The 20,803-nt window shown below is 32.1% G+C and overlaps 2 protein-coding genes across 9 annotated transcripts; one reads left to right on the top strand and one right to left on the bottom strand.

Moving 5' to 3' along the window:
* Positions 1-1,416: 1,416 nt before the first annotated feature.
* LOC109818448 (beta-glucuronosyltransferase GlcAT14A) lies at positions 1,417-6,997 on the top strand. Of its 2 annotated transcripts, XM_020383920.3 has the most exons (6): positions 1,424-1,575; positions 1,758-1,893; positions 2,282-2,990; positions 3,342-3,417; positions 3,552-3,667; positions 5,471-6,997. In XM_020383920.3, the coding sequence occupies exons 3-6, from the start codon at positions 2,411-2,413 to the stop codon at positions 5,971-5,973; spliced, it is 1,275 nt and encodes a 424-aa protein (XP_020239509.1). In that variant the 5' UTR covers positions 1,424-1,575; positions 1,758-1,893; positions 2,282-2,410; the 3' UTR covers positions 5,974-6,997. The 2 variants fall into 2 exon arrangements, with proteins under 2 accessions (XP_020239508.1, XP_020239509.1); XM_020383919.3 differs by lacking the exon at positions 1,758-1,893 and having other exon boundaries at positions 1,417-1,575.
* A 969-nt stretch (positions 6,998-7,966) lies between these two features.
* Positions 7,967-15,027, bottom strand: LOC109818446 (protein SPA1-RELATED 3). 7 transcript variants are annotated; one of them, XR_002241450.3, is made up of 8 exons: positions 13,455-14,858; positions 12,986-13,143; positions 11,439-12,330; positions 10,596-10,742; positions 10,193-10,504; positions 8,953-9,012; positions 8,265-8,618; positions 7,967-8,150 (listed from the first exon to the last, which is right to left on the bottom strand). XR_002241450.3 is itself a non-coding variant. In XM_020383915.3 (8 exons), exons 2-8 carry the CDS (start codon positions 14,007-14,009, stop codon positions 8,427-8,429), a joined length of 2,316 nt encoding a protein of 771 aa, XP_020239504.2. In that variant the 5' UTR covers positions 14,010-14,670; positions 14,946-15,027; the 3' UTR covers positions 7,967-8,426. The 7 variants fall into 7 exon arrangements, 4 of the variants coding, with proteins under 4 accessions (XP_020239504.2, XP_020239503.2, XP_082918317.1 ...); XM_020383915.3 differs by adding an exon at positions 14,946-15,027 and having other exon boundaries at positions 7,967-8,618; positions 13,455-14,670; XM_020383914.3 differs by adding an exon at positions 14,885-15,001 and having other exon boundaries at positions 7,967-8,618; positions 13,455-14,670.
* Positions 15,028-20,803: the final 5,776 nt, after the last annotated feature.

Here is a 20,803-nt window from a genome sequence, read left to right as displayed (position 1 = left end):
TAAATATCTGAGAGGGCCCATCACGCTCAGGCCCATGTCAGATGCTATAAATAGGTCACACATAACAAGGTATGTCACTGTTCATTAATTATCCTAGAATATCGTGCTTATCCTGACTTGAGCGTTGGAGTGCCTTTTGTAGGTACCTCCCCCTCTGAAGAATCCGTTTGAAGTATCCGTTCGACCCTTCTTACCAAGAAGACTACGAGTGTATCCTTAAGCAGGTACACATATAATTAAAAATTTACTTAATTATTTCATAATTTTGTAAATTTTATCTCTCAACTTTTAAAATTGTATATTTTATCATTTATTTTTCAAAAATTTTACATATTTTATCATTCTATTAATTAATTATTTAATATCGTTAATTTATTATATTAACGTGATAATTTTATTTTTTATATGATACATCGATTATTAACATGGTATATGATTACTGACAATGACATAACATAATACGTCATGTCGATAGTCAATATATTATATCAGTAATTAATTTATTATATTATTAATCTACTAATAAAGATAAAAGATTACATTAAAAGATGAATTAATGTGATGTATTGATTGTTGACGTGAATTATGGTTTGATTTGATGACAAACAAATCATGCATATTTGATGATGAATGGTTTCGTGACAATTAGCATTTCCCTAAGCATATAAAAGAAACCAAGCACGTATAAAGCATAATAAAAGAAACTGTAATTATATTGCTTGAATTGTAGGTAGCATCATCTGTCTAGAGCCTTGGAGTAACAGAAATGCCTAAGCTCAAATAAAATAACTTTTACATGTATATTTATTAGAGCTGTCAAAACGGGCTAATCCGGCCCATGTGGGCCGGCTCACCTTGACCCACTTTAAAAACGAGCCAACCCAACCCGGCCCACTTGTAATTTTTTCAAAAAAAATTTGGCCCGGCCCGGCCAACCACGGGTTGGTGGGTTATACGGGCCAGCCCACCAGCCCACCAAAAATTAAAAAAAAAATTATTAACAAAATTCAAAATTTTAAATTAATTATAAATTAACATAATAGTCATAAAATTAACATCATTAATAGTTATAAGTCATAATTCATCATACAAAATTAAATACAAATCATGATAAAAGTTTAAAATAAAAATTTTCAATATATCATCATACAAAATAAACTACAAATCATATTCAAATTTTTATTAAAAAAAAAATGGTGGGTTGGTGGGCCACCCGGCCCACCACGGGTTTAGCCCGGGTGGGCCGGGTCAAAGTGGGCCGGGTTGAAATATACCCACCTACTATAAAACTTCAATTTTTTTTGGCCCAGCCCGGCCCGTTTTCAAGGTGAGCCGGGTTGGCCCATGGGTCCCGGCCCACTTTGACAGCTCTAATATTTATATACATATATAAAAAAAATAATAGATTCACTTTCTCAGTTTCTTGTACTTAAACACGTATAAATAATTATGCGAAACAGAACACAACAAAAGAAACCCATTTTTCGTTCCAATAACTCATTAAATCTCTCTCTGAATTTCAGTTATATGCTATCCCATGATTCTTTGTTTTGTTGCCTCCATGTCCAAAGACAGGTTTGTGTCTCGTGTTTCCTTTGGAATTATATATTGATCAATGTAATAATATATATATATATATATAGATTATGATAAATTCTATGACCTCTACACTTTGTTTCGTGCATATTTGAGCTTAATATTCAGTCTTGTGTTCATCACTTTTTTTTTTTTTTGTTTCTGTTGTTTGTATGTTTCAGCAAGACAACAATAAAAAAGTTGAATTGTGATTGGTGATTTGTCCATTTTGCCGTTTCTGATGATCATTTTCTTTCCCAAAGCCTTTGAAAACAGAGTTTGGAATCAAAATTGTTTGTCACTACTTAAGCTGAACTGGTATTGATTTTACCCTATCGATTTGTTCTAGATCCTTGTTTTTCTCTCTGTTACCTTACAATTACTATTTCCATTTGGCCAGTTTCTTTTATCCTTTATTTTAATGCCTCATTGACAAGAACAAGTACAATAGTATTATAGTTTTTTATTCTTTTGCCACTTTTCGATGTTTTTTATGCTCCACATTTGTCTCTTACTGGTAGGAATTGCATAGTGACATCGAATCAATCACACATGCTTACATACGTATTTGACAATTAAAAGGATTTTTTTTTCTATTGGTGCTAAACATGTTTGAATTTGGAAACTGTAATTCCTTTGTTTATGAAAACAAAACAACTAATATCCTTATTCATCATATCTTGATTACACGATGTTGATTCAACAGACACTCTTTTCATCCGTATAGAGAAGATAAATCAAGAGATCTCAAATATGGTAACCATTTCAGTGGCTACCAGGTGGTGAATTTTATGGAATGAGAAAATCGAACAAGAAGAACCCATGATAAGTCTCAATGATGGGGTCCTTCAACGTGGAGAAGAAATGGCAATTTCCTCTCATTATGATCTCAATTGTGTTCATATTCTTTCTTGCAACATGCTTCAACATGGGGCTTGTCTCTACAATTCACAGCTTCAATTCAATACTCTTCTTTCTCCCATCTCGTCTATACACAAACCAAACTGCTCCAGTTTTTGTGGAAACAAAGATTTCTTCACCTACTGCTCCACCTCCTAGTATGCCTTCAATTCCTCGCTTCGCTTATCTGATTTCTGGCTCAAAAGATGACTTGGAGAAGCTTTGGAGAACTCTTTTAGCCCTTTACCATCCCTTGAACCATTATATTGTTCATTTGGACCTTGAATCACCACTAGAGATGAGGTTGGAGCTTGCTTCTAGAATTGAGAAACAGCCTGTGTTCACTGAGGTTGGAAATGTTTTCATGATTCAGAAAGCTAATATGGTCACTTATAGGGGACCAACCATGATTGCTCACACTCTTCATGCTTGTGCCATTCTGCTCAAGAGAACTAAAGACTGGGATTGGTTTATTAACCTTAGTGCTTCTGATTATCCCCTTGTGACTCAGGATGGTTAGTTTTCTTTTTGTTCTGATTCAAACTATATGTGGTTGCAACTGTTTTTGCTCATGATTATTAGACACTTAGACTCTATTTGAGTAAACTTCTCTATATGTACTTATAAGAAGATAATAAGAAGGTAAAATGATTTAAACTTGTCCTGTAAGATAAAATTCTTATATACTTAACTTTTATAGAAGGAGAATATGATCCAACTTATGATGTGCATAAGTTGATTTTAACTTATGGAAGTTGGTTTTAATTTTTAAGTCACTTTACCTTCTTATTTTCCTTTTCTATTAGTGACAATGGAGAAGTTTATTCAAATATGGCCTAGACTAATATTGTTATATGTTTGTGTAGATCTTCTATATACCTTTTCTGAGGTAGACAGAAGACTTAACTTCATTGAGCACACAAGCCGTTTGGGATGGAAGTTGTAAGTTTCTCTGTCTACCCCTCCATATCACATAATCAATTTTTATATGTAGTTATTCACATAATGATGACTTGTTCTATTGCCTTGACATGCAATCTTGATATTTACATAATGAATTGACCCAAACTGTGCAGGGAAAAGCGAGCGATGCCTTTAATTATAGACCCAGGTCTTTACAGGTCAAACAAATCTGATGTTTTTTGGGTTGGTCCTAAGAGAACTTTGCCAACAGCATTTAAATTGTTTACTGGTTAGTTTGTCCCTTCACACCTTTATTTCCTTATCCTTGGTAGGTTATCAGTTGATCACTATTTCAAATCGTTCACTTATGCTTTTTTTTGGAGAATAGTCTAATAGAACCAAGCCAATCGCCTGCAGCTAATGTAATTTTGTTGTTTAGTTTTACTAACTGTTGAAATTTCAAGTCTTATGTGTCATCTTTTACTTGGTAGATTACATATTTTTGAGGCAGTACATTATAACAACAGGACTAACTTTTGATACTCGAGAAACTGCATCAGAATTTATAGTTATTTTATTTTATTTTTTTATGTGTAGAACATGATGCCATACCCATTTTTAAACAGACCTCGGGTGTGTTCGATTTCCACTTTCAAAAACTGTTTTTACTTTTCAAAAAGCAATAAATAAGATTGCTTAGACTGTTAGATGGTGGTGGTGGTGCTAGTCACAGAGTAGAGTATGGAATTGAAAGATAGGTTGAGCAAGATGAAACAAAAGAAAAATATGAGAAAACATCTCCCAGTTGTTTCTGTTTTTTCGTCTTTTAAACACTAGTTTGGGAAATAATTTCAAACTTTAATAACTTTTGGATGAGAAATTGATAGTAAGTAGTGTGAAATTGCTTTAGAAAACTGTTTTTAAGACCAAAAGATATAAGAGAATCATACATGCCCTTATTTTTTGTTTTCTTTACATTTTTTATTGGCTTAATTGTACTTTTTGTAACCCAAGCTTCATAATTTCATAGAGGAATTCTATGGTACCCATCTTATTTGAGAGGGTACCAGTACAGTTTTTTATATTTTATATTTTTAGTAATTTATTTAAATAATATTTATAATATTTTATCCTTTCAATTTTTAAATTATTTAGTCATTTTATTTTTATTTTATATATTCTAATTTATTTGTAATAATATTATTATATATTTAAATAGTTTAATTTTAATAATTTTTTAAGTATATTTTTATCTTTTCACTTAAAATTTTTGAATTTTTATATTTTAATTTTAATAATTTTTTAAGTATATTTTTTGTCTTTTTGTCTTAAATTTTTGAATTTTTATATTGTAATTTTAATAACTTTTTTATTTCTACTATTTATTAATTTTTTCTTTTTCTTTAATATTTTATAATATTATTGAAAACTTATAATTTTAATCTTTATAATTTTATCTTACTTTTTATTTTATAAGTATAATTTAGATTATTTATTTTATAATTAAATTAATTTTTTTAAAATTTTTTTTATGAATTTACATAGAAAAATGTATTGAAACCCTTCCATCTTTGAGGGTACCGTAGCAACTCCCAATTTCATAAAGTTTGTTACCCAACTTTTGAAATGACACATTTTGTTAAATTTTCAAGTTTTTCACATTTTGTTATTCAATAAGTTGGTCATTTATCTCCGTTAGTTGAATGTTAACATAATATGTTAATTATTGACATGGTACATTGATTACTAAGGGTGTGTTTGTTTTATCGTTCTAACTCTGTTTAACTGAATTTTTCCACTTTTTAAGACAGAAATGTAAAAGTAAGAAGGGAGATGGATTGACGTTCAGTTGAATGAAACAGAAAAACAAACACACACTAATTATATCACGTCACCATTCATATGTCATATCAATGGTCAACACATCATGTCAATGGTTAATGTGCCATATTAGCATGCAACTAATGCAAACAAACAACTAATTATCAAAATGAAAAAATTTACAAAATCGTGAAACTTAGGTGACAAAAAGTGCAATTACGTGATTTTCCTTTTGTTATTCTGTTATATAATAGTTGGTACCTAATTGCAGGTTCAGCATGGATGGTTCTATCACGCTCATTCGTAGAATATGTTGTATGGGGTTGGGACAATCTACCAAGGACCCTTCTTATGTACTACACTAATTTCATCTCCTCCCCTGAAGGCTATTTCCAAACTGTTGCATGCAATGAGCCAGAACTAGCCAAAACTGTTGTAAACAGTGACTTGCACTTTATTTCATGGGACAACCCTCCCAAACAGCACCCTCATGTCCTTAACATCAATGACACAAACAAAATGTTTGCAAGCAATGCTGCCTTTGCTAGGAAATTTAAGCACAATGATCCAGTCTTGGATGTGATTGATAACAATTTACTACATAGGAAAAAGGAACAAATGTTCACACCAGGTGGTTGGTGTTCTGGCAACCCCACATGTTCCAAGGTTGGGAACATGTACAAGATCAGACCTGGTCCAGGATCTCAAAGGCTTCGTCTCCTTGTAACTAGGCTAACTTGGATGGCTAAGTTTGGTCAGAGACAGTGTAAATAGATGTTATTGGGAACTCTCATGGTAAGAATGGAATGAGTGATGCTTAATTACTTTAATGGCCAGATATGTCACTCCATCATCGAATTTTTTACATAAATAATATTTTTTTTTTAAAATTACAAAAATAACATCTGTACAACATTATTTACTCAACTAGAACCAATCACTGTTCATGCTCAGAATTCGGTTCCCCGAGAACCGAATTCTGAGCTTCAATTTTTTTTTTGTGCTCAGAATTCGGTTCTCGGGGAATCGAATTCTGAGTTGTTTTTATTTTTTTTTGCGTTTCTGGGAAGTGGAACGGGCCGTTCCGAAAGCAGAACGACCCGTTCTGCTTAAACAAATAGAGTGTTATTTTTGAAATTGAAACGGCCCGTTCTGCACCCGTTCCAATTTCAAAAATAACACTCTATGTGTTTAAGCAGAACGGGCCGTTCTGCTTCCGGAACGGCCCGTTCCAATTTCCAGATTCGCCCAAACTGGGTCTCAAACGCAAAAAAAAAAAAAAAAACAACTTAGAATTCAGTTCCCGGGGAACCGAATTCTGAGCACAAAAAAAAGGAAAAAAAATATTGAAGCTCAGAATTCGGTTTCCCGAGAACCGAATTCTGAGCATGAACAGTGATTGATTCTAGTTGAGTAAATAAAGTTGCACAGATGTTATTTTTGTAATTTAAAAAAAATATTATTTACGTAAAAAATTCCCATCATCCAGCACCTTATTCTTAACTTGTAGGGCACATCAATCTTAGATATGAACTTAGCCAAAGTTGCCACATGTCACCATATTTACTACCTAAGATGGAAAAGGGTCAAACTTTTTGTTTTTGGCTTAGATAGCTTTTTGTCCTAGAAAAATTAGTCTATTTTGATTTTAGACTTACAATTTTATTTTATTTTATTTTTTTTTTAATTTGATTGCCCTTTCAATACTTATAGTTTCATGAATCTTATTTTGTAATCCTTATATTTAAAAAATATTTCATTTTAATCTTTATATATATCATTTTGTTTTTTCTATGTCCTTATAGTTGCATAAACTTTTTCTTATAATGCTTATAAAAATTGACAATATAAATTAAAAAGAAGATAAAATGGTATGTAAAGAGACTAAAATGAAACATTTTTTCACAGTAGAAACTAAAAGGTAAGATTTATAAAACTACATAGATAAAAAAAAAAATTATTTTTTTAATTTGATCCTTGATTTTGTAAAAGTGCATATTTTTTTTTATTTCCAATATTGTCAATAGGTTTGTTCCATGACGTGCCTATTAGATCATCACACACTGCATAAACTACCTAAAAGAATAAGATGCGTAAAAATGATTTCTAAATTAATAAAGATAAAAGAAATATTTCAATTAAATTAATGAAAATGAAAAAAATAAAGAGAATAAAAAGTTGAGATTTTATAAGTTATAAGTTACTTCCATTAATTTATATAAATAAATTTTAAAGTTCTAAAATAAGTTTTCTTACCAAATAAGTTTATTTTAATTAAACTAGTTTGTAAGCTAATTAAATAAACTTATAATTATTCAAATGTCTCACTAAAAACACTCTTAATAAATTCATATTCAAAATAGAGAAGAAAAGAAATATAAATAATGAGTAATTTAGTGAGAAACATGAGAGGTCGCTCTTCAAATTAAATTTATATAATCTAATTTACATTTTATATATAGAAAAATAAATTTTTAGTTAGGATCCTATTAAGTCGATGCATATTTCATGCGAATAATATATTTTAAAGAATGGAAATAAAATGAATTGATGTTTTTATGAGTTGATGAAAATCTCAAACAGTTTAACCACCTTTTATAGGTGATAAGGGAGATTTCAAGCCATAAAAAAAAAAAAAAAATGTTAACCTTCTGTTTCAATGATGGTAAAAGGAATTTGAGCCATCCACTTAACAATCTCCACCTTGCTTGAATTCAATAAACTACTCATTGTCATATAAAGTGGCTTGAGAAGTATACTTACCAGATTCTTAGATATGTGAATCTTTTTAACCACAACTTTACCAACAACAATAGCATCTCAAATAAAGTGATGTTTTTACATCAATGTGTTTGGACTTGTCATGATAACAACTATTCTTGGACAAATTGGACTGAACATGGAGGAGCCAAAAGTCTGAGCTTGTGGAAATAGAGCCCATAAATATGTATCTATAAATTGAATATGAATCACAACGTTAAGACAATCTAATGTATATTTTTTACTTTTCTTTTCTTCCAATGTAGAATTTTATCTACAAAACATTTTTGAAGAGATCAACTCACTTTTTCCTCTCACTGCTTCTGATGTGTTCCAATGCAAAATTTTGTAACATGTAACCATGGAATTTGTGTACACTTCTCTATAGCCTTTTCTGGCAACACAAAGCTAACCATGAACAATGATTCTGTCACCTCCTGTATAAAAAATTGTATCATTTCTCCAACTTAAGTCATCTCCAGAATTTTAACATTCCCTGTGGAATTTGCAGCAAGTAAGGTGGAGGATTGACCACGCCAACAAACGGAAGTGATGAACTGTGAAGAATCATCATCCACTTTATTCCCATAAAGAGGGTCCTTACTGTAAAATTTGAAAGATAATGCTGGCATGGGAAAAGCCTTGTGATATATGAACACCTAATTAACATAGAATAAGACCTTAATTAATACAGTAAACTTCAATAGAAAATGCATGAGGTTTGAGTCTATTAGTCCAAAAGATAGAAGTATAAGGCTAGTGGTTCATACCATAGAATCATTATTATTCATATAGTCCTTATTAGTGGAATTACTGAAATTTTTTTTTTCTCTTCTCCTGCTAATTCCTATATTTCAACAACTTGATCATAGAATCTATTAAAAAGGTATGCATAAGCAATATTCTTCTAATGGCACATTTAGAAAATTAACATGAAAGGAACTCATTATCAAAGATAACTAATAAATTAATGAAATAGGACAAATGAAATGCCTCGTTTGTCTCTGAACCAGTAGCAATGTAACCATCAGATACAGACAACCCCACGAAATTCTGCAACAAAAGGAAGATGCATCAGCATATTACACAAAAAATTGAACACTACACATAAAATTTGCAATAATTATTATAAATTTCCTAAATTTTGCATATAGCACTTGTGCATTCACTATTTAGTCACCTACTTGCAGACCCACCAATTAATTTTGAACAACATATGGATCTCAAACACCACCACAGGCAAGCTACTCTAGAACAACTGATCAAAGATCAAGAATGAATGTATAGAAGAAAAAGTTGGAGTAGCATTTATTGAGGAAAATATAATAAAATCTCACCCAAGATGGTCTGGTCATACAGAGTCAAAGACCCATAGAGGCCACAACAAGAAAAGCTGGAGAAAAACTAAGGAAAATCACATGCAAAATTGTTAAAACAGATAATGATCTTAAAGCTCTATCCTCCAAAGGTTGTGTGATTCATAAAGATTGAAGCTAAATCATTGAATTTTCCTGTCATTGTCAGAAGGGGTTCTAAGAAACTTCTTAGGCATACTTTCATTATTCATGTTACAGGATATTTTTACCCCATTACTGAAGAAAGAAACTGATCTTAAAGAACAAAAAACCATCCAAATTGAGGAACTAAAACGACCACCAAGCCTTCTTCTTACTGAGTAAGTCGGCTACATAGATCAAATGACACCATAATGTTTTATTTGAATCAAATCTATAGACAAACTATTGGCTTCTAAATACTTCTAAATGATTTTGCCTATAGTTTTTTCTTATCTCCCTCTACCTCTATCGCTAGAGATACCCTCCATCCAATCTACTCTCCCAACCAAATCTTCTTCACACATGTCCAAACCACCTAAGACTAGAGAGATTCTACCAATTTTGTACAATATGTGCTACCCTATCTCTTTAATGTATTAATCCTAATCCTATCTTTTCTAGTATGTCCACTTATCCAACACAATATTCTAATTTATGTTGCACTAAATTTATCCTCTTGTTGGCATTTTATCACCCAACATTTAGTTCATTTATGTTACCCAATATTAGGCTAGTCGGTTTGTTATTCTTATGGTATCAAACCTATAGTACATTTTTGTTGCTTTGGTATCAAAGCCTATAATCTTCATTTCTAGTAATACCGTTCCTTAAAATATTTTGTCAAAGCTTCTTCATTTGCCACAGAAGAGACAAATTACTGTTGTCAACAAATGTACCTTAACATTAATATGACCAGTGAATGATTGAATTGGTGAGTCTATAACCCGAGAAGCACACATGGACAAATCCCAAAGCTTCAAAGTGTTATCTGTGGATGCAGAGATTAGGCTCATGGTGTCTACAAACTTGATGTAGCTCACTGTCTTATTATGTCCAACTAATGTACAAAGAGGCACCTTCAGGTTGCGAAGATCATAGTAATATATTTGATGATCTGCTGAACCAAATGCGAGGAAGTGAGCAGAATCAAGGGGAAACTGAACACAACACACATTTGCCTTTGTTTTGATGGTACCAACACTAACTCCCTGCAGTAACAGCACAGGTGAGGGAAACAACCCATCATACATCAAAAATAAAACACATAAAAAATGCAAAAATAATGTTGGTTCTGATTGCCTGATTGATATTCCATAGCTTGACAGAACCGTCATCACTCCCACTTGCTAACAATGTAGGGTTTGCTGATGAGAAATCAATGGACCATACTCTTTGATCATGCTCCCTCATTTCAGACTGCACTTTATTCCTTGTCACATCCCATAACTGAAACAAGATAAATGGTAAGGTAAAATCATTGCAATAGAAATCATAGACAAACTATGCGTCAATGAGACATTATTACTCAGTCTAGGACTACCATGTGTCCATGATCCCAACTAATCTCTACATTACATGTGTTAGATTCCATCTTAAATTCAATTCACAATAAATGAAGTTTTCGAACAGATATATAAGTTGCACTCAAAGAATTGAGGCAGGCAATGTGATAGCTTCCAACACTCCCCTCAACAAAGGCTTGCCAGAACAAGCGAGCTTACCATAATTGGCTATTTACCAAGATGGGCTATAGATTCTGATACCATATTAGATTTCATCTTAAAACTAAATGGCATTAAGTGAAGTTGTCCAACAGATATATAAACTATACCCGAAGAATTGAGACAGGTGAGGTGAGAGCTTCCAACACCCCCCTCCACAAATGTCAGCCAAAATAGGTGATCCTACTAGAATAGGCAATTTCCCAAAATGGGCTATAGGTTTTGATATTATATTTGATTCCATCTTAAAATCAATTGACAGAAAGTGAAGTTACCCAACAAATATATAAGTTGCATCTCAAAAGTTGAGGCAAATGATGTGAGAGCTTCCAACAACATGTAGTCGAGTTTTTTAATTTGTAAGAAAGAGTTAATAAAGCTTGATTACATTTCATGTAGAGATTGATAGGCGTTGACCTACCTGTACAACACCTTCAAAGTTACTTGAAGCGATTTGACTTTTGATATAAGTACTCCAACATGTACTACTCAATATTGATCTGCTAACCATCTCCACTACTGGATAGTGGATATCACGATCCTCATTGATGGTTGTATCACATTCAAAAACTTTGATCTTCTTATTTGCTCCTGCAGTAGCAAAAAATTCTGCATCGCGGTCAAAACTGAGTGTGCACACCAGGTTAGAAGACTGCAAAAGATCCCCTTGTTTCAGGTCAGCCTTAACCTTTAACTTGCTGAAAGATAGGTACTTGCACAAACCCTCAAGAAATGGATTTTTCCAAGGACTTTTGCCCTCCCTACACTGCTCTTTTGATGCTACTTTGTTGACACATTTCCTTCCAGTCACAATAACAGATTCTCTAGAATAGGTTGATCTGCTTCGTGTCAAAAAATATGCTGATTCTAGTTTCTCCAAATTCTTCAAAAACCGTGGACTTTTTGAAAGAACACCTCCATCATTTTTCTCATCATCACCTATGTTATGATCACACCCTTCAGTGTCATCAATACCCTGATCATGTCTAACCCGTTTTCTGGTCCCTAGACCAGCAAAATCCTCATCATTATCAATAACTGTAACGGATGTTGAACAATCATCATACCCTAGTCCAGTGCCAGTTATATCTTTAAATATAGTTTTATGCTTAGTTACTTCTTCAATATCTGAACACAGAAAAGAGATAGTATGTTGCAACTTCTCAGCAGCTTCCCCTTTTTTCTGTTGAATTATTGAAAGGAATTCTAGCAACAACTCCTGATTATCTATTCTTTCTCTAAGTTTTACTGCTGCTTCACACTCCTCTATATCATCTCTTGGTTCATTAAGAAACTCACTCTGCAACAACTCCCTACAACACATGATAAAGATAATATTAATAATAATAATAATAATAATGTTTACTATAGAATCAATCACAAATTCAGATGCAAATTGTTGAAACATCACCCAGTTGGCATTACCAAGTATGAAAATAGTCATTTGATTGAGATTACTTGTACTTCACTGCGGCACAATCATGTCCTTTTGCATTTTGAGGGGGATATGGTTCTCCCTACATGCTATTTAATTGATTGCATGTCATTTTCAATTATGCAAAATCCGATTCTCTTTTCTGTTTTATTTCCTATATGTTTAACTCAATCTGTGTATTCTTTTCTACCTCACATGTTTGGTTGCTCTTCTTTTACCTGTAATCTAACATCTAAACAAGACAAACACCATGTCAAGTCCATCAAGGAGAAATATAGATCACAGACCTTAAACCCTAAACAACCTAAAGATCTAATTGTAGTCTTGGCCTATATGAAAAACCAGGTTAAGGATCTTAATTCATTCAAAATGATTATTCAATTAGCTGAGTCTCGACCCTCCAATTAAAAGTTAAGGAATTGGTTAACAGAAAGGTAAAAGAAAAGAATGCATACAAGTGGCCAGTAATCGGAACATGTCACAAACAATTTGGAAATTTGATGTGTAAAAGGCATGTGATAAAGAGAATTTACGCCAATGTTGGACGACTTTTAGGCTCAGGATGTAATAACCATAAGCAAAATGAAGCTTCTTTAGGCCACTTTAGAAGTAACTGAGGAGGAAGAACTCTATGTGTTAGGCTAGACATGGTTCTGTTCTTTTCTTCTCTTGAGCCGAGTGGACAAAATAGCTGATCACAAGTACAATACTCGAGTTAGAATAAGAGTCTGTTTGGATACAACTATACAAGTTTAAAAGAACTTTTGAGCAACTTTTCTACTAAAAATAAAGAGTTTTTTTTTCGGTAGAGAATCTCTCAAAAGCATTTCTAAAATTGTATTCAAGCAAACACTAAATTGAAATAGAAAATACATAGGATGTTTGAAAACATTATCTTGCTTCCATTAGAATAACAAGGAAAAGAAGAAAAAACATATCAAAAGCACCGAACTAAAATCTAACAACGTAAACAACATTTGCATATTTTTGTTGTGAATGAACCTCAAAAAGGAGAACTCCCAACCGATAAGCATCTGAAGCAGAGGAATTTGGAGCACCAGCTACCTCTTCAGGACTAGTATACCAACTTTCCTCCATATGCAGTACCTGTTTCATTGGAAATGGTTGCTTCTTTCCTTCAACTTCCTCACCCTTTCTCCTCTTTTCCATTTCATTTTCTTCTGTTTCATCTATCAACAATGCAGGCGCTGAAAACACCACACTTGACAACATGCAACTAGAGTTTGACAAATAAGCTGTTGAAGTCTTGACAGGTAGAAAATCTTCCCTTCCCAGAGTAGGAGGCGTTGGAGTTTTAATCTCAACAGCTTCTTCTAAAGCATCTGAGCCACAATCTGAACAAGTTGCTGGCTCAATAAATGAGACATTGTTGAAAGATGACACGACAAAGTAGGAGGGCCTCACATTATGAACGATTCCTTGAGAATGAGCTACATGAACAATTTCCACTATTTGCCTAAATATGTGCAAGCATTCAAAGACATTCACTGATCGTTCAGGTTTATCCAGCCACAGCCTCAAGTTGGTATCACCCATTCTATAGCACAAACAAAAGGGTCAACCCCTAATTTATCCTCACAATCACATACACCAGAAAAACCACCAAGGTTTTCATGCTGATCACCTTGAGCAAACACAACCTTGTCTCTTTAATTCATGGAGCCAGAATCTTGTGAAGCCTCACAAGAGAAAGGGGTTTCTATCAGGAGAAGTGACGCCTTGGGGTCCTATCCGAGCCTCCAAAACTAACTAAGGCTTTGAACTGAAAAATTCTGCCAAGGATATACCCAGAATCAGAAGAACCCTTCGTTTTCATCCATCAAGAGTTGCATGTAGGCCCAGGAATACAAGTCCAAGAGATAGTGTAGTTACACTATTGCTCTTACTCAGCCATCGCCATTATAACTCAAAATGCTTAGACTGTGTTGTTAAAATAATGCTTAACTATCAGAAATTTATTTGGTGGACGTAGATTAGGCCTTTATCAGTTTTAGATACTGCGTGCGTAGATCATGTATATGAAAAGAAAAAAAAAATAATTCAAAAACTCATTTAAGTGGTTCCAATAATGTCACTAAGGTTACTCAATAGGCCAATATCAAGATCAAATTCTCAGCTTCTTGCCACACAACGCATTGACAATGTCCTCCAAAGTTACCAACATGAATTCATGAACTTAATCGGCATGCAATTCTTCCTGATAAACAAACACCAATTCAACAGAAGTCAAGAAAGAAACAATGTTTTATGGGGCAATATCGGAAAATATTAGAGAAACCAGACAAAAGAATACATTTTTTTTTAATCTTTAATTTTCTGCATAGATTTCTCAATTATTGCATAGACAGGTCCAACATATGGATAAACAACATTGGCCCTCTAAAGGGATCAAAATATGGTTCAAAACTCACATTAGATAAATTATACGGATAGAAAAATACATATACGTAGAGATAGAGAGAGAAAGATCACCATAGGAGTATATTTTGTTTCTTTCTATTAGACCAACCTATATAAAACTTTCTAGTTTCTAGTTGCACTTGCATGGCACGCTGAAGTGATTGGACCTCAGCTTCATATAAAAGCGACACGTTGTTTTATAAATTGTAAAGAACTTTTTATAAAAAGCAAAAGAAAACTAAAAAACAATCTCATAAATCAAATCCTTCCCCGAGTAAAAATAATATAATAAAGGATTAAAAAAATTACCTGAGTCAGTTTTGATTTTGTTATAAAAAAAAATTGTCTTATTTTTTTTCTCTAAAAGTTAGAACTATTATTTGTGATCATTTTTTTAAAAAAAAAAAGTATAATTATTAAATATTATCAAGCGATACTTTTAAAATGCTGCGTCCTCCGAATTTCAAACCCCAAAAACTCTTTTGAACTTTAAACTTTAATATTCTGTCGGTTAATTTAAAATAAAAATAATAATTTAAGTTAATATTTTTAACATTTAACCTTTCAGGTAATAATTCGGTAATGCAATTCGGAGGGTGTAGTATAACTCCTTTTAAAAAAAAATTTAAGATTCTTAAAATAAATGTTATTATATATTTATTTATTTTGAAATGATGAAAAAAAATTAAGTTTTATATGTTAAAAATAAAAATATATTTTACAATAATTTAAAATTAAAATTTGTTCATTTTAATAGAACTACAAATAATATTTATAAATTTTAATAAGATGAAAAATATAAAAAAAATTCACAAAAATCAAAATCAAAATTCACCTATTTTACTAAAATATATTTAAGTACAGGATAAATTAAAGAAGTAGAACCACAAGAATGAAAGATTAACTTTTCCTATAGCTTTTACTTTGTGATTGTGGCTTGATTGCTTTCTCTAAACTCAGATTGTTTAAAGAAATCAATTCACTGTACCAAAATGACGTGGCCGGTGTTTTTACACACAAATTATGAATATATATATATATATATATATATATATATATATAATTTTATTAATTATAAATTTACTTTCTTTATTTTCTTAAAAATACATTCTTTTAATATGTCTGGCCGAAAATTTTATGAAAAAATAAATTTAGAAAAAGATAATTAATATTATATAAAAAAAATTGAGAATACTAATTATTTTGAAAATTTTTCAAATATTAAAATTACTGTAATTTTGGAACGGAAGGAGTTCATGTAAAAATATAAAATATAAAAAAAATCAAGATTTATTTATTTTATTTTGACAATTAATAAAAACAAACTAATCGGATATGTACACTCCATGGGTGTAGTTTATACTTTTAGGTCTATGAAGACAGAATATGTGGCCACAAACTTTGATGTTCATGGTCTAAAAAAGATGAATCTTGAGATTAATTTCTTTTTTGGTTTCAATAGTCTATCACAAAATAATACAATGACCCTTTTGAATTGACATTACATTATTTCTTGTGTTTGTGAGTTCATGTTCAAGAAGTTTCTTCTATGTCCAAGTCATTATGGGGGAAGTTGGTCAAGTGCATGCAAGCTGCATATATAGCTTAATTGATTGGTTTGATGATATGAGAACCAGTAAACCAACTGGGACATATTTAGATAAACTTATTTAAAAAATAATTGTAAGAAAAAAATTTTAAAAATTAATTTATATATAAATTAGTTTGTTGAAGTTCTTTCATGTTAATTTTTTAAAATATGTATTTTAATTTATGTATATATTTTTAATTATAGGAAAATTTATTTTGTCTTTTCGTCACTTAAAAGTGTTTATGGAAAGTAATCATAACATGTCCTTAATTAATTGTAGATCAAAACATGTTATACCATTCGGTGGTGAATGATTTTTTTTTTTACAAAATAATTTAATTATATATAATTTATATTTAGGAGACGAATGATACGCAAAATATTGTGTAACGACCCGCTGGCTGCCACACAGCAGCACAACAAAACAGCACCCCACAGAAAAGAGTATATATATATATATATATATATATATATATATATATATATATAAATAACAATAATATATACACAAGGTCCAATCTGGGGCTTTAGAAATAGAACATACAAAATATCAGCCCATTTGCTACACTAAGTAACTAAAAATAACAAAAGAATGAAACTCCATCTGCCAGTTGCAGACCTGCCTCAAGACCAGCCCATCCCTGTTCTGCTCCCATACATAGTATGATCATTGCAGTCTAAACCACATGGAAACAACAAAGGGTAAGCTAGTGAAAAGAATCAGCATATAAAACATATATAAGAAATATGAACAGCTACAACTATCAACACGTCATCAGCATTCAACTCATCACATAATTAGTTCACATCATACAACATAAACAGCGATAAACACACAATGCGTCGTTACACATATCAGCTCGGAGATCTCCTACAACAGCTCAACCTTACGACCTACAACAGCTTAGCCTTACGACTTACAACAGCTCAACCTTACGGCCTACAACAGCCCAGCCTTACGGCCTACAACAGCTCAACCTTACGGCCTACAACAGCTCAGCCTTACGGCCTACAGCAGTTTATATCAGCATGCAGCAGCGCACAACAATTCAGCATATATCAGCATACAACACAGCTCAACAATATAAAGCCCAGCTCAAACAACTTACAACACAACAATATTATAAATTAGATCAACATTCAACAATAACAGCTCACAGCACATCAATATTATCATTCAGCTTAACACCATTCATCTAAAGCATCTCAGCTCAGCATATATCAACATTAATCAGCATTTCTCAACATATATCAGCATATAAATGAACATCACATCCGCGCCCGGCGCACTCCTGGTCGCTCCCGGCGTGGCCCAACCAGAGAGTATCAGGGCTCAACACACGCCCGCCGCAATTCCTATTGCGTCCGACGTGCTTGGAGGCAGAGACCTCAAAAGGTCTCACACGCCCGGCGTGCCAAACCCGCGCTCGGCGCAGGGTAGGCAGAGACCTCCCCAAGGTCTCACGCCCGGCGCAATACCAATTGCGCCCGACGCCACCACTATTAGAGACTCCCAAGGAGTCTCCACGCCTGACGAGACAAGTCACGCCCGACGAGACAAGTCACGCCCGGCGCAGCACCAGAAAACACAACAATGTGGTCATTGACTGATAACGCGCCCAGCGTGGTCCAACCACGCCCGACATGAACCATTCAGGGGCATCCCTCTTCAAACTCGCCTAGCGCACAAAACCTTGCGCCCGACGTGTTCTCAATCAAGAACCCTCCAACTTCAAAATTTTCATCAAAACCTGCACAAAATCAGCTTCCCAAACACATGCAATCGGCCCAAAACATCACATTCTCATCAAACAACCCAAAAATCCCATCTTTACCCACATGCAACCATAAACCATGGAAATCCCCAAATTTTCACCCAAACCCCGAAACCCCGAAAAATCCATTTTTGTCAATTCCAGCCATCAATCCGCAATAATCAGCCATCAAGTGAGTTCCCAGCTCACTCCCAACAATCCACACAACCAAAACTAACTTCCCTTGCCTCGGTAAAGAATCCGAGCTCCGGGAAGAAGAAAAGCTTGAACGGAGAAGAAATGGAGAAGAAGGGGAAGCTGGAGAAAGCTCCCCACGGCTCAGCAAGAATCAAACACCTACTCAGCACCTTGAATCCAAGCAACGAGAGTGAATCAACAAAGTGAGCATTTGAGATGGAAGAAGAGAGTGAATGAGAGTTGAGAGGGAGTTGGGAAAGAAAAGGAAAAAGGAGGGTCTCACAATTTTTACTTTCTTGAAAAGCTTAAATAAAAAATATTCGTTTTTTCAACTTTGGTAGTTTTTTTTTTTTAAATTAAGAATATAATTTTTCAAGAACTATTCATCTTTTCGAAGTATCTCTTTTACTTTGTCTTTCCTTCCTCTTCCTTTGTCCCTCTCTCCTTTTATTTCTGCTTATCACTCTCACTCCCCTTCTCTCCCTCTCTTTCTCTCACCTTCTCTCTCTCTCTCTCTCTTTCTATTTCTATAGGCATTTATTAACATTTTTTTTATTTGAATGAAGTGAAATAATGTATTTTTATTCTTCTTAATTATAATGTAACATTTTCTTTATTTATTTCTTTTGTTGAATTTTATATTTAAATAATTTTAATTATAAGTTTTCAACTTTTTAAAATAGTTTAATTTTATATTTGTAATAAGATTTGAGAAAATGAATACATCTTAGGAGTTTATTTTAATAAAGAATATATTTGTAAAAAATATTTATATATCCACTAATATACTATTGTAACTAAATATAAAAATCTTTAATTTTTAAGAATTTCGTATGAATATTCTTGGGAACCTATACGAGTAACGCAAACAGATTTTAGTTATTATCAGGAATTATAATTTTCAGGATTTGTAATTTTTAAGAATTATGATTCTTGGGTATGAAAAAACTTTCCCCTACCAAATGCCCCGTAAGAGTTAGTTAATAAATTTGGGTGAAGACTTTTTTAAGTTCTTTTCAATAATAATAAATTTACATGTAGTTGACTTGCTTACTTGTTTGAGTAAGGTTTGACTTTTTTTCATTTTAGAGTATGAGTTGACTCTCTCCTAATTATCTAATATGAATCATAATGTAAGGTTTTGATACTTTTTAATCAACAACAAGACTCTTTGTCATATTTAAATATTTTATTCATGGGTGCTCTAGTTAAAATAAAGATTGTTGTTGGGTTATGTAGGATTTCCTGTGGTTGGATTTTTTTTTATCTTAACCATTTGTAATATCTTCGTTTGTTCTAAATATAGATTTATGATTATAAATCCTAAATTATTGAATTTGGGTTTAGCAAAATGAGTAGTCATTGTGAAAGATATCAAGTAAGGATGCATCAATTGAAATGTGTAAACTTGACAATTAACCATTGATTGATCTTGAGACAAACATAGTTAGTAATAAAGTATAACAAAATGACTAATTTGCATAACATAATTAAATTTAGAGACCCATATTTCATATAAAAAAAAATCTTTCAAGAACTTATTACTTACCTCTACCATCTTTTAAAGATTAAATTGCGTATTTACTAAAAAATAATCGGTCAAATTTCTTGATAAAAATTATTAACACACTAATTTTGAAATTTAATTACTTCAAAATTATTTTGGGAAAAAAATTATTTATTTCTGAATTTGATCATTAATTTATTAACTAAGAATTATATAATAGATTTTTTCAAATAAGTTCTTACAAAATAAGTAAAACTCATTGTTTTCCAATTTTGCTCTATTTGAGTCCTACATACGATTAAGTTTGGGAAAAGGAGTTTAAATATTAGGGTATACATATGTTTTCAAACTACTTTAAATATGATTTTATTTTATTTCGATTCTACAAATAAGTTTTCATTGTCTTTATTCTTCTGTAGGTATTTGATATTATAAATTTTACAGATGAGATATTCAACCCTTAAGGTTAGGAAGTGTATTGAAAATTCAATGTCAACTAGTAGGATAATAAAAAAATAATGTATATAATATTAATAAAAAATAATCTTCACTTTATAAATTAGTTTTATAAAGTTAAGTTAAATTCAAATCTATTTTCTCAAAGTGATACCAAAGTCTATTTTATTTATTTATTTATTATTGTTTGGCTTATAGACCCACCTCCTAACAAGCATTATCAAATCACTCGTAAATGTCTAATTCTCAATGTGATGAAACTGTGTTAGAGATATCACATTAACTAGTAAGATGACCATAATATATACATAAGTAAAGAAATAATCTTTACTTTATAAACTAATTTTGTAAAGTTGAATTATATTTAAATTCATTTTCTCAAGATGGTATCTGAATTTATCCTAATCGAACCATTAATTAATGT

Source organism: Cajanus cajan, chromosome 8 (genome assembly GCF_000230855.2).
Source record: "Cajanus cajan strain Asha chromosome 8, NIPB_CcT2T_4, whole genome shotgun sequence".
Classification (NCBI taxonomy): domain Eukaryota; kingdom Viridiplantae; phylum Streptophyta; class Magnoliopsida; order Fabales; family Fabaceae; genus Cajanus; species Cajanus cajan.
This window is presented reverse-complemented; position numbering and strand designations above follow the sequence as displayed.

What these genes read in the sequence shown, in the direction of transcription:
- LOC109818446 (XM_020383915.3), bottom strand. Translation starts at nt 14,009, where the DNA reads ATGGGTGATACCAACTTGAGGCTGTGGCTGGATAAACCTGAACGATCA. An exon ending in TGGGAGTTCTCCTTTTTGAG is followed by an intron (nt 13,144 to 13,454) that starts GTTCATTCACAA and finishes ACTTGTGATCAG; the next exon opens with CTATTTTGTCCACTCGGCTC. An exon ending in ACTTTGAAGGTGTTGTACAG is followed by an intron (nt 10,743 to 11,438) that starts GTAGGTCAACGC and finishes ATCTTGTTTCAG; the next exon opens with TTATGGGATGTGACAAGGAA.
- LOC109818448 (XM_020383919.3), top strand. Translation starts at nt 2,411, where the DNA reads ATGATGGGGTCCTTCAACGTGGAGAAGAAATGGCAATTTCCTCTCATT. An exon ending in TCCCCTTGTGACTCAGGATG is followed by an intron (nt 2,991 to 3,341) that starts GTTAGTTTTCTT and finishes ATGTTTGTGTAG; the next exon opens with ATCTTCTATATACCTTTTCT. An exon ending in AGCCGTTTGGGATGGAAGTT is followed by an intron (nt 3,418 to 3,551) that starts GTAAGTTTCTCT and finishes CAAACTGTGCAG; the next exon opens with GGAAAAGCGAGCGATGCCTT.